This window comes from Stegostoma tigrinum, chromosome 18, assembly GCF_030684315.1.
Source record: "Stegostoma tigrinum isolate sSteTig4 chromosome 18, sSteTig4.hap1, whole genome shotgun sequence".
Classification (NCBI taxonomy): domain Eukaryota; kingdom Metazoa; phylum Chordata; class Chondrichthyes; order Orectolobiformes; family Stegostomatidae; genus Stegostoma; species Stegostoma tigrinum.
This window is the reverse complement of record NC_081371.1, coordinates 482,053-494,944: the sequence shown is the minus strand read 5'-3', so window position 1 is coordinate 494,944 and position 12,892 is coordinate 482,053. Positions and strand designations below refer to the sequence as shown.

Sequence of the window (12,892 nt, the reverse complement as noted above, 5' to 3'; positions counted from 1 at the left end):
CTTTAGGATGGTGTCAGAGGATTAGAGAATTGCAAATGTTAAATCTTTTTTCAAAAAAGGTGTCAAAATAAGGCCAGCAACTACAGGTTAGTCAATTTAACTTGGGTAGTATAGAAGTTTCTAGAAACAATGTATTAGAAGAAAATTAAGAAGCACGTGGACGAATATGAGTTAATTAAAGGAAGCCAGTTTGAATTCATGAAAAAAAACATGTTTAATTAATTTGAAGAGATTTTTGAAGAGGTGTCAGAAATTGATTAGGCATACTTGTTGTCCACGTGATTTACAGGGACGTCAAAGCATCTGATACAATACTGCACAACAGTTTTCAGGCAAACTAGCTCATGGAATTAAAAAAGTAGCAAAATGGATAAGGAGTGGCTGAGTTACCAGAGACAGTAATTGTTAATGGATGTTTTCTGGCCTGGAGGAAGATCTGGCGATCACCAAAGATCAGTGTTGGGATCTTTGCCTTTCCCATATACGTATATAAACTATCTAAAAATTTTGCAAACCATGAGGATAGCTTTTTTTAAAAATTCCCTCATGAGTTGTGGGCATCACTGGCTGGCCAGCAGGTTTTTGTCCATCCACTGTTGGCCTTGAAAAGGTGATGGTGAGCTGCCTTCTTGAACTGCAGCAGTCCACTGACCCACAATGCCTTTACGGAAGGAAAACCAGGCTTTTGAACCTGCAGCAGTGAAGGAACAGTGAAATATTTCCAATTCAGGGTGGTGGTTAGCTTGGCGGGTAACTCGCAGGTAACGGTCATGTTCCCATATATCTGTTGCCCTTTTACTTCTGGGTGGTAATGGCCATAAGTTTGGAAGTTGCTGTCTAAGAATCTTTGGTGAATTTCTGCAATGCACCTTGTTGACAGTGCACACTGCTGCAACTGAATGTTAGTTGTGGAGGAAGTGGATGTTTGCCAATCAAGCTGGCTGCTTTGTCCTGGATGGTGGCAAGCTTCTTGAGTGCTCTTTGAACTGCATTTATCCAGGCAAGTGGGTATCATTCCATTACACTCCTGATTTGTGCCCTGTCTAAAATGTGGACAGGCTTCAGGGAGTCAGAATGTGTTACTTGCTGCAGAATTCCTAACATCTGACCTGCTCTTATAGCCACTGCATTCATATGAGTCCAGCTGAGTTTCTGATCAATGGTAATTCTCAGAATGTTAGTAATGGGGATTTAGTGATGGATAACAATGAGGGTCTAATTGAATGTGTTTGTTGCTGTAATTCCGGTTGGAATACCAGGCCTCCAGGAATTCTGTTTTTGGCTTGAGCAATTATTGTTGTCCCAGTCGAATTGTTGTCAGTTGTCCGCTCGTTATCAGTGTGTAATGAGACAAATGAGAATTGGTTATGCCTCTTGGCTAGTTGGTGTTCGTGTAGCCGTACAATCAATTTTCTTCTGGTTTGGCCTATGTGGTGTTTCTCATATTCCTTACATGCTATTTTGCACATTACCCCAGTTTTGCTGGGTTTGGGTATGTGACCCTGCACATTCGTCAGTAGCTGTCGTAGGACGGTTGTCAGTTTGTGAGCCACGCCCATACCGACACGTCTGAGTAGTCTTGTGGTTATCTCTGAAATGTCCTTGACGTGTGTTAGGGTGATAATGATTCTGGTCTTGTTGTGTCTTCCTGTTGCAGTCTGTGTCGGAGGTAATGATGGATTGTGTTTTTTGGCACAAATGTAAAAAGAACCCATACCCAAAACCGGCAAAACTGGGGTAATATACAAAATACCACGCAGGGAATGTGAGAAACACTACTAAGGCCAAACCAGAAGAAACCTGACTGTACAGATACATGAGCACCAGCTAGCTACCAAGAGACACGACCAACTCTCACTTCTCTCATGACACACGAACAACAAGGAACATGAATTCGACTGGGACAAGACATCCATAATTGCACAAGCCAAACAGAGACATGCCAGGAAATTCCTGAAGACCTGGTATTCCAACCAAAACTCCACCAACAAATGAATGAGACCCTGTGTACAAACTACTGAGAAACAAAACTGGAAGTAATACCAACCACCCCAGCAAGCCAAGCCATATAAATAACAAGCAGGACAGAACATCGACACTTCACCAGAGGCGCCCTGACAGGGTGATGAAATGTTTGCAACCAAACCCACCAGCTCAGTGAGCATGTCGACAACCTCAAAATAAATGCCTGTATGAAGAAACAGTTAAGTGTTCTAGAGAAGATACGTCCTTTGCATAGGACTTGGACATTTTCGAGTTCATCAATTTTGAAATTTTGAGAAAGTGATTTCTTCTTAAATAAAAATTAGAGTTAAGGGAATCAATTAGGTGTATAGTTCTGGTTTTTAATTGTATGCAGATTGTAAACATGACTGGAGATTAATGCTCCTGTGCCCCTATGAATGAACAGGGACCGAAGCTATGGAGGAAGGAAGGACATGTGGGGCACTTTTGGAGATGATAGAATCCTTTCTGACAAACAAGGATCATTTGGCAATCAAGGCTGTGCTGCTTCTCTTTGAAGCAATGCAGTCCCACTCTCCTGTTATATCCACATAGCCCTGCATATTCGCAAAGTGCATACTGTGAATAAAAGCTTAAATATTGCCTTGCTATCCTTCCTCACTGACTTTCTAGGATGAACGATGCAGACTTAAATCAATATTTTTGTTCAGAGGGTAACATGCATTAATTTAATGCGCAAGCTTGTGTACCACTGGAGCAGAAATTTCTAGGCTGTAGCTGTACTGCTTAGACGGAACTCTTGGTAGCAGTATCTCACTAAAAAGACCTGAACCAATAAATAGCATTTTCCAATGAGTTAAGTAGAAACTTCATGTGTAGACAGAGACAGAGTGCCCAACAATCCAAACTACACATTGCACTGGGGTCTAACCTCTTCAGAGAGTTTGGCTGCTGTTCTCAGTAAGATTTTCGCTTCATGATTCACCGATTCACTACTGCTCTCAGCGGCTTCCTGTTTCATAGGCCCAACTGTGAAAACAAAAACAGATTGCTGAACATCAACCAAGAATCACAACAGAACCTACAATATTACAGGTCACTGAATTGCAGCCTTATGACTAGGCAATCATTTGGGGTGTCAAAGTTTTGGAGAATGAATTAAATAAATTCAAAACAAAAAAGGCAACAATTCAATTAAAGGAAGAGAAGATGCCATATAGGATCACAAGTTTAAAAACTTGGAGGGTGGGGGTGGGCACAGGAAAGAAGGTTCAGTGTAGAGACTACATTTCAGAAAAGCCCTTAAAATTATTTAATGGGGTATGGAAATTGCTATGTATCCAAAACTGCCCCTGAGAAAATCATGAACTGCTTTCTTGATTCACTGAAGTTGATCTGGTGTGGGAAAAGCCAGACTGGCAAATAGTTTGGGGGGGGGGGGGGGGGGGGGGGGTTGAGAATTTCAGGATTTTGGCTTAGTACCAGTGGTGGGATAGTGATATGATTCCATGGGGCTTGGAGGGCAGTGTTCAGATTGTGGCAAATAAAAACCAAAAGAGCTGATACTGTAAATCAAGAATAAAAACAGAAGTTGCCAGGAAAGCTCAGGTGCTCTGGCGGCACCTGTGAAGAAAAAGTCAAAGTCAGAGTTAATGTTTCGGGTCATGTGACCCGAAGGGTTCTCAGGAAGGGTCACTCAACCCAGAAAGCTAACTCTGATTTTTCTCCACAGGTTCCACCAGGCTGCTGAGCTTTTCCAGCATCTCCTGTTTTTGCTTCAGATGGTGTCGTTCCATATGTCACTTTGTCTTTCTAGGGTTTGTAAGGTGCTGCAGTGCATCTTGTAGATCCTGCCACACTGTCTTGTGAGAATATTCAAAGGTGTTTCTGTATCCAAGAGTGAACGCTAAAAATAATGGATAGCACACCAGTCAAGCTGGCTACTCTGTTCTGGATGGTGTTGACTTTCAGGAGGGTTATTGAAGTCCTGTTCATCCAGATATGTTGAGGGCATTCCATCACACAGATGATTTATGATTTTGAAATGGTGGAAGGCTTCTGGCAATCACGAAGAGATTTTACCAAGAGGCAAGTTACTCGATGCAGAATTCCCAATCTCTGATCTGCTTTTGTAGTCACAGCATGTATATGGCCAGTCCAATTTAGCTTCTGGATAATGGTAACAAAAGCCAAATGAAGTCTGGACAACTGCTTAGCCAAGCACAACATTCAGTCTAGAAACATGTGTATGAGCTTCCTGTCAACTGTAAATTCAATTGTCACCTCATATCTTCTGTGACTCCACCATCCTTTGCCTACTGCACTATTTCAGTAAACATCAACAAAATCCAGCCACATCACCTCATTCTTTGACTTGAAACTTTAGAGCCTTCTTGACTAAACATGGAGCTCAACAATTATATATCTTCTCAGTGGCACAGGATGTGGGTTTAGAAGTTGATGTCCAAGGAACTTTGCTGAATAACTGAGCATCTCATACTGGCTGCTGCCATTGCGTAGAGAAGGGAGTGAATGTTGTAGTTGGCAGATGTGGTGCCAATCAAGCATGTGCTTTACCCTGAATGTTGTCAAGTTTCAGGAGCATATTCCATTCCTGGCTTGAGCCTTACAGATACTGGATAGGCTTTGGGGAGGGGGGGGGGGGTTATGAACTGTTGAATTCACAATCTCTGATATGTTCTTGTAACTACTGTATTTACCTAGCTGGACCAGTTAAGGCCCTGCTCAATGTTAACCCTAGGATGTTGATGTTGGGAATTTCAGTGATAGCAATGTCATTGAACATTAACAGCAATGATTGGATTCCCTCTTGTTGGAGAGGACCATTGCCTGGCTGTATGGTGATCATACGTGCTTTGCCATTCACCAAGATTTGAAACGGATCTCTATGTGGAGTGATGCCAACCTTCACAGTGCCTCTTCTTTATGCATCACTATACTGCTCAGGTGCTCAACATTTTCAGCTCGGCTACTGTCACCATTTTTAAACTTTCATTTGTTATAAGCAGTAAAAACATGGTCACACAAAGCACCTGTTTCAACTTAACAGAATAAGCAATAGTCATTTCTCTGGACAATGTTAGGATTTCCATGAATTGATGTTTTTTTCAAATTGTCCGGATAGCTTTAACAAAATGTGGGGTCTGGATAAAATTAGATCAATCTCCAGGACCAGATGAAATGCATCCCAGGTTGTTAAGTGAGGCAGGGGAGGAAATTACAGGGTGCTTGCAAAAATTTTCAATTCCGCTCTAACCACAGGAGAGGTGCTGGATTTCAGCCAATGTGGTACTGTTACCAAGAAGGGAGCAAGGAATATACCAAAAAAACTGCAGGCTGGTTAGTCTAACCACAGTGGAGAGGAAACTATTAGAAGCAATTCTGAGGGGCAGAATTAATCTACATTCAGAGAACACATTAATCAAGAACAGTCAGCATGATTTTGTTAAGGGGAGGCAATATCTGGCCTACTTAGCTGAATTTTTCAAAGAGGTGACCACAAGTATATAGATGAGGGCAATGCATTCAACGTAGTCTACTTGGACTTAAGCAAGACTTTTGACAAGATCCCAAATGTGGAAACTGATACAGCCCAGGGGATCCAAGGAAATTTGACAATTTGGATGTGCAGTTGGCTAAGCAGCTGAAAGTAAAGGTCAAGGGGAGCTTTTCAGATTGGATGTCTGTGCCCAGTGGGCTCCCACAGGGTCAGTACTGGGACACTTGCTGTTTGTACACATGATTTTGACTTGAATGTAGGAGGGTCGATCAGTAAGTTTGCAGATGATACAAAAATTGTTGGGGTGATAAATAGTGAGGAATATGGACTTAGACTATGAGAGAATATAGACAGCTGGTTAAGTGGACTAATCAATGGTAAATGGAATTCAAATCTGGATAAATGTGAGGTGTTGCACTTGGGCAAGAAATCAAGGCAAGGGAATACATGATGAATGGTTGGACTCTGGGAAGCATCGAGGATCAGAGTAACTTTGGTGTGCACCAGTCCTTTAATATATCAGGGCAGGTAACGAGGTTAAGAAGGAATGTGGTATACTTGCCTTTATTAGTTCAGGCAAAGACTTTAAGAGAAAAAAGGGATTATGATAATTATGAAAGTGTCTAAAACACTAGGTTAGGCCACAGCTCGTGATTGAGATAAATAGAATTATGAGGCACATAAATAGGGTAGACAGTAAGAAACTTTCCTCTTGATGAAGGGATCAATAAACAAGGGTTTGATTTAATGGAAGGGGCAGAGTATATACAAGAGATATGATGAAAAATCTCTCGCCCAGAGGGTGGTAGGAATCTGGAACTCACTGCTTGTAAGAATGGTAGAAGCAGAAACTGTTATGTTTATTTAGATGTACATTTGTAATGCCAAAGTGTACAAGGCTATGGGGCAAATACTGGGAAATAGGATGAGAATAGTTAGGTGGTTGTATTTGACGTGGCAGAGATGATATGGGCTGAAGGGCCTTTTTCTGTGCTGTAAATTTAAAAGACTGCACCTTAGATAACTCATTCTTCATAATTGTACAGGCTTTATTTAAGCTCAATATTAGTTTGCTCTCTAAAACAATTTCTCCTGACTCAGTCTTTAACCTCACCGATGTTTTAGTCTGAAGCACATCACTCACAACGGGGGAGGCAGAGATGTTGTGGCATGGCCACAGAACAATTATTCCAAAGGTCTAGACATTTGCTCTGGGGACATGCGCTTGAATCCCTTGATGACAGGTGATAATACTAAAATAAATTAATAATTTGGGAATTAAAAGTTAGTCTAGAGATGACCAAATCTCCAATGTTGTAAAAACTCCATCTGGTTTATTAATGCTGTTTAAGGAAGGTATTCTGCCATCTTTACCAGGCTTGGCCTTCATGTCGTTCAAGATAAAGAGCAATGGAGTTGACTGCTGACAACATACACAGTCCTGCAGCAGTTCAAGATGATGGTTCTCCACCTACTCAAAGGCAACTAGGGATGGGCAATAAATGCTGGCCTAGTAAGTGACAGCAACATAGAACATAGAACACTACAGTGCAGTGCAGGCCCTTCGGCCCTCGATGTTGCACCGACCTGTGAAACCAAACTGAAGCCCATCTAACCTCCCCTAAATAAGCTGAGGTTGAGGGGGTCAACAGAAAGCTTCAAAAACAGAGAGAGCTATATTAGACAGGGTTAAAAAAGGCCAAGGTGGGTACATTTGTTGTTTTAAATTCACTCACAGAATGTGGGCATATCTGGCTTTGTCAGCATTTATTGCTCAACCCTAATTGCCCAGAGGGCAGTTAAAGAAGGTCAATCACATTGCTGTGGGTCTAGATAAATGAAATCCAGACCAGGGAGGGGTGACAGATTTCCCTCCTGAAAGGGCATTAGGAAAAGCCCATCTGGCTCATTAACGATCAACAATGGTTTCAAGATCATCATTAGACTCAATTCCATATTCTTCATTAACTTCAAATTTCACCATCTGCCATGGCAGGATTTGAACCCAGGCTCTAGGACATTAGGTGAATTTCTGGATTAATAGGTCTAGTGATAATATCACTAGGCCATTGCATCCCCATAAATGAAAAGATACATAGATCAACCATTATTTAAATGGCTGCCAGAACCAGCAACAATTCCTTGATGTCTCCATGTTTCTAGTTGGTCCTCTCATAACCTCTTCCCCCTCCTAATTAGTATCTCCCCTTCACACATTTCCATCATCTCCTAACTAACAGCTCCCAATCCTAAACAGTATCAAGCCTCTCTATCACTAGCCTTTCTGAATATCCATCCCCTTGCCATGGCCCACATCTCCATTTTAGATATTCACCAAACCTAACTCCCTATCTGGAATAACAAAGTTGCATGTCCACAACCCTCACAAAATCACATTTTCTTTGCAATGTCTTCTATAGTCATCCACTTTTCAGGATACACATGTAGATACACTAAATTACCCACCACATTCTGCTGCCCTGGAGCGTGGGCTGCGTTCTCCTTCCTCCCTCCGATTAGCTCTCATGTCTTGGTGTGACCTTGGAAGGTTTCGTTTGTCCATGCTGTCACTATTCTTTCTTCGGTTGTTGCGAAGGTCTGAGTATTGCAGGGCTGCCATTGAGAGCATGCCCTGAATGGTCTCTGCTGTGCTAGGAGATGGCAACCATTCTCTGAAATACAGAAAAGAAAATAGTTGGCTGTAGGTACTATTGTCTCATGGACAGGCATGTCATCTTCTCTCCAATTGTTTTTGCAATCAAAGTGAGTAGACAAGCTGTCCCACATCAATCAATGGATCTTGATTTGGTTATGAGGGATTACCACACTGAGACCAATAATTCAATTGCTTTCAATCAAGGCTTTGGTTTAGGATTACAACCCATGGACACCAACAATACATTATCTTGAGGGTGTGAGGCCTTGAGCTTGTCAGTGAGGGAGGGCAAGGTTGACAGCTTCCCTGAATGACAGGGAGAAATGAATGAAGAGCACAAGGTGGTGGACAGGGTTAGGTGCATAGGGATAGTAGGAACTGCCAATGCTGGAGAATCTGAGATAACAAGGTGCACAGCTAGATGAACACAGCAGGCCAAGCAGCATCAGAGAAGCAGGAAAGCTGACGTTTTGGATCGAGATCCTTCTTCAGAAAAAAAAACAAAAACAAGGAGAAACAATACAGCTAATTCTAATTCTTTTCAGAGAGTTATTTCTGTGTCAAATTTTCTTCCCTGAAGGCCAGTGAAGGCTGTCTCATTGAATATTCAAGTTCAAGTTATACAGACTGTTTGGATTAGCAAGGTGGTCAGTCAGTCTTGATCTTACTGGATGGTTAAGAAAGCTGTAGGGGCTTTCTGACTGTGTCCTTGTATTGTGTTAAATTTAAACTCCAACCTAGAAGTCCCCTCCACTATCAAATTTCAATTACAACTGCATTTTTAAATTTTACCATAACCCGACTGCTGTTCTTTGCATTACCTCATGAGATTTGGAATGCACTTCTCAGATGTTACCACCTTCTGGCAATTAATGCTGAATACCAGTTTAAGAGTTTCCCATACTCCCAAAGGATTTTGCACTGTTTTTTCTCTTCCTAGAGTATTTGTACTTACCTACTTGTTACTATTTTGTTAATCTGAACTCTGCCTAGTTAGGGAGATGACAACCTCCTGGACCATCCAGGATTCAAGAAACATTGAAACACCCATTTGCTTTGCAGTAAATCCCCCGCTTTGTATTTTAAGTGAACACCTAATCCCTTTTGAAAAGTTCCTATTGAATCTGCTCTCTCAGGCCTTTCAGTCAGCACGTCAGGAGTCCCTCTTCCCTCTGCTATTTTATTTATTCTATTAAAACTTGCTGGAAATATTCAAATTACATTAAAAATCCCCTCAACCTTCCTCTGAAAGAACAACTCCAATTCTGAGTCTCCCATCTTAACAGAGATCCTGTCCTTACCTCTGAAGTGTGTCATCCTTCTTGCAACGCTTAAGACTCGTCCTGGGCTTATCCAGTGCTTGCTGGCTCCTCTCAGTCTCTGACTCTATTGTTAACCCATTCTTCTCACTACCAGATGACAGATAGGATTCCTCGCCTCTACAGTCTGCTCTCTGTAGTCACAAAACAACATTAAATTGTAGAAGTGACAAAGAATTGCTTGTCCTTAGACTGCCAAGTTGACAAATTAGCATTTACTTATAGCAGTTTGTATTTATATTCCACCTTTACAATGGTAAAACATTGCACAGTGCATCACAGGAGTCTTAAACAAAATTTGACAAGATTACCAAAGCTTAATTTCTCAAGCATTTTAAATGGAGACAGTAATGAAGCGATCATATTGCTGGACTAGAGGCCCCAGATACTGCTCTGAGGACGTGCGATTTGAACCAACCACTGCAGCTGGTAGATTTAAATTCAATTAATAAAATATGAATGGGAAAGTTAGTTGTTACAGTCTCAGTGAAGGTGGCCATCATAGATTATCATAAAAACCTATCTGGTTCACTGGTATTCTTTAGCGATTGAAAATTAGACGTCTTTGCCTGATGTGACTTACAGGCAACTCCAGATTCACAGTAATGTGGCTAACTCTCAAGTGCTCTCGAAAATAACCTAGCAAGCCTAGGTGCATCAAACCACAGTAAAGACTCATAAAAGGAATTAGACAGAAAATCTCACACTGACTGAGGGACTAGAAGTGACGGAGTTAAAAAGTTTAGAGCAGCTAAATTTGTCAATTTTTTTTAGGCCACACTTGGCTACTGCATGAAATTCTGGTCACCATAATGTAGAAGGACACTGAGGCACTGGAAAAGATACAAAACAGACTGATGTGGATGATAGAAAACTGCAAATTTAAAATAATCAGGAATGGATAGAGAAACTGTGTACTTTTTAATTTCGGCAACAAATTGCTGAACTGTGATTTAATAGGTCCTTTCAAAAATCTTCAAATGTTTTGAAGGCAAGGGCACAGAAAATGATTCCACTTGTGAAGAAAGTTTGGTGGACATTTCAATGCAAGGTAAGTACCAAGAAATCCAATGGTGAATTTGGCAGAACTTTTTTTCTCCAGAGGATAGATGAAAACATGAAATTTGCTCTCACCGGAGGTAATGGAGGTGAATAATATTTAAGTGAGGCTAGACGAGAACATAAGAGAAAAAAAAGGGAGGGAGAGAGAGAAAAGGGAGGGAGAGAGAGAAAAGGGAGGGAGAGAGAGAAAAGGGAGGGAGAGAGAGAAAAGGGAGGGAGAGAGAGAAAAGGGAGGGAGAGAGAGAAAAGGGAGGGAGAGAGAGAAAAGGGAGGGAGAGAGAGAAAAGGGAGGGAGAGAGAGAAAAGGGAGGGAGAGAGAGAAAAGGGAGGGAGAGAGAGAAAAGGGAGGGAGAGAGAGAAAAGGGAGGGAGAGAGAGAAAAGGGAGGGAGAGAGAGAAAAGGGAGGGAGAGAGAGAAAAGGGAGGGAGAGAGAGAAAAGGGAGGGAGAGAGAGAAAAGGGAGGGAGAGAGAGAAAAGGGAGGGAGAGAGAGAAAAGGGAGGGAGAGAGAGAAAAGGGAGGGAGAGAGAGAAAAGGGAGGGAGAGAGAGAAAAGGGAGGGAGAGAGAGAAAAGGGAGGGAGAGAGAGAAAAGGGAGGGAGAGAGAGAAAAGGGAGGGAGAGAGAGAAAAGGGAGGGAGAGAGAGAAAAGGGAGGGAGAGAGAGAAAAGGGAGGGAGAGAGAGAAAAGGGAGGGAGAGAGAGAAAAGGGAGGGAGAGAGAGAAAAGGGAGGGAGAGAGAGAAAAGGGAGGGAGAGAGAGAAAAGGGAGGGAGAGAGAGAAAAGGGAGGGAGAGAGAGAAAAGGGAGGGAGAGAGAGAAAAGGGAGGGAGAGAGAGAAAAGGGAGGGAGAGAGAGAAAAGGGAGGGAGAGAGAAAAGAGCTGCTGATTATTAGAGAAGACGACAGTCAACAGCAACAGGAACTGGTTGAGCAGAGGACCTGTTTTTGTACCATATATTCCATATAATTCAATGTCATGTTTTACTGCAGACAGACAGTGATAAAGCACACTGCTCTAGTCCCAAACCATCCAGCATCAACAAATACCACAGTAAGTTCCCAAACCAGCAGTGGCTAAACTGGCAGTTTAAAGAATTAGGTAGTGGCACTGTCTCGGATCACAATCGAGCAGTATCTGAATAGACAGAGGATTAGAGCAGATACCTGCAGGCTGTATTTCATCTTGACATCAGAGTCAGAAGGGTCAGAAGATTTAGATATTCCATCTCCAAGTTCAGTTTTCATATTTTCAAAAAAACCTGCAAAGAAAAGCAGACTAACTGAGAAGGATTGATTTTTGTTGGGTATGCATATCAAAAGATATGGACTAAAGTCAGAACTGTAGATTGTAGGTATTATTCGGCAATGATCTAATTGTATGGTGTAACAGACTTCTTTTGTCCCTATTCTCACATATGTTGTGACAACCAGTGTTATCTGTTGTTCTTGAGACTAGTGTGTTGATGGCTATTCCAGCAGTTATTACCAAGAGATGGTAGTGAGCTGCCTTCTTGAATTGCTGCAATCCGTGTTGTACGGGGACATCCAATAAGCTGTTAGGGAGGGAGTTCTAGATTCTGACCTAGTAACTGAAATCAAAGCTCCAAAATAACACAAAGACTTGGAAGGTGATTTTCACGTATTGCCCCTAATCTTTCAGCTGTAAAATTTGTGGGTGTGGAAGATACTGTCAATGGACCGGAATCTCTGCCACAGCACACAAGCCTATATAATGCTTATTGTTTTCACAACTTGCGGATATAGGACACAATTTTAAAACTGGCAAGATAGCAGGAAATCTGGATGCATACTAACCAATGAGGAAAGAAAATTAATTTCAAGAGGATGAAGATAGGCTAGCTAAACAGCTAGACACATTGGAGATGAAATTCAACATGGCCAGGTCTGGTTTTGATGCGGAGAATGAGAAAGGCTACCATTTACCATATGAAAAAAACAAGCAAGAAAACAATAGGTCAAATTGGCCCCTCATGTCTCGTCTACCACTCAATAATGTCATGGTTGATCCAATTTAACCTCAACGCTATATTCTACATACACCTGATAATTGCGAATCTATCAACCTCTACCTCAAATAGATTTTTAAAATATTCTGCATCCACTGCCTTTTAGGAAGGAAATTCGAAAGACTCCTAACCCTAAGAATAGAGCATATAAAGCAGAAAGATAGGGCAGGAGATGGTGCTGACCACAATTCTTTGAAAGTGGCAGGAATGGTTAACAAAACAATGAAGTTCTAAAAGTAGAGATACTACAACATAAAAGCTATGATACTATGCCAAACCTCTTTCAAACAAACACTAGGTTTTGTCTAATTCTGGGCACCACATTTTAAAGAAAGGTATGAAAGACT

General features: G+C 41.7%; 1 protein-coding gene across 1 annotated transcript in view; it reads right to left on the bottom strand.

Moving 5' to 3' along the window:
- The window catches only part of LOC125461083 (lysine-specific demethylase 7B-like), an 85,444-nt gene that overhangs the window by 11,430 nt on the left and 61,122 nt on the right, over positions 1-12,892 (bottom strand). Inside the window, exons 15-18 of the mRNA XM_048549449.2 lie at positions 11,683-11,777; positions 9,443-9,594; positions 7,952-8,157; positions 2,897-2,994 (exon numbers count right to left, since the gene is read on the bottom strand). Coding sequence (XP_048405406.1) covers positions 2,897-2,994; positions 7,952-8,157; positions 9,443-9,594; positions 11,683-11,777 — 551 coding nt within the window. The remainder of the gene's footprint in view (positions 1-2,896; positions 2,995-7,951; positions 8,158-9,442; positions 9,595-11,682; positions 11,778-12,892) is intronic.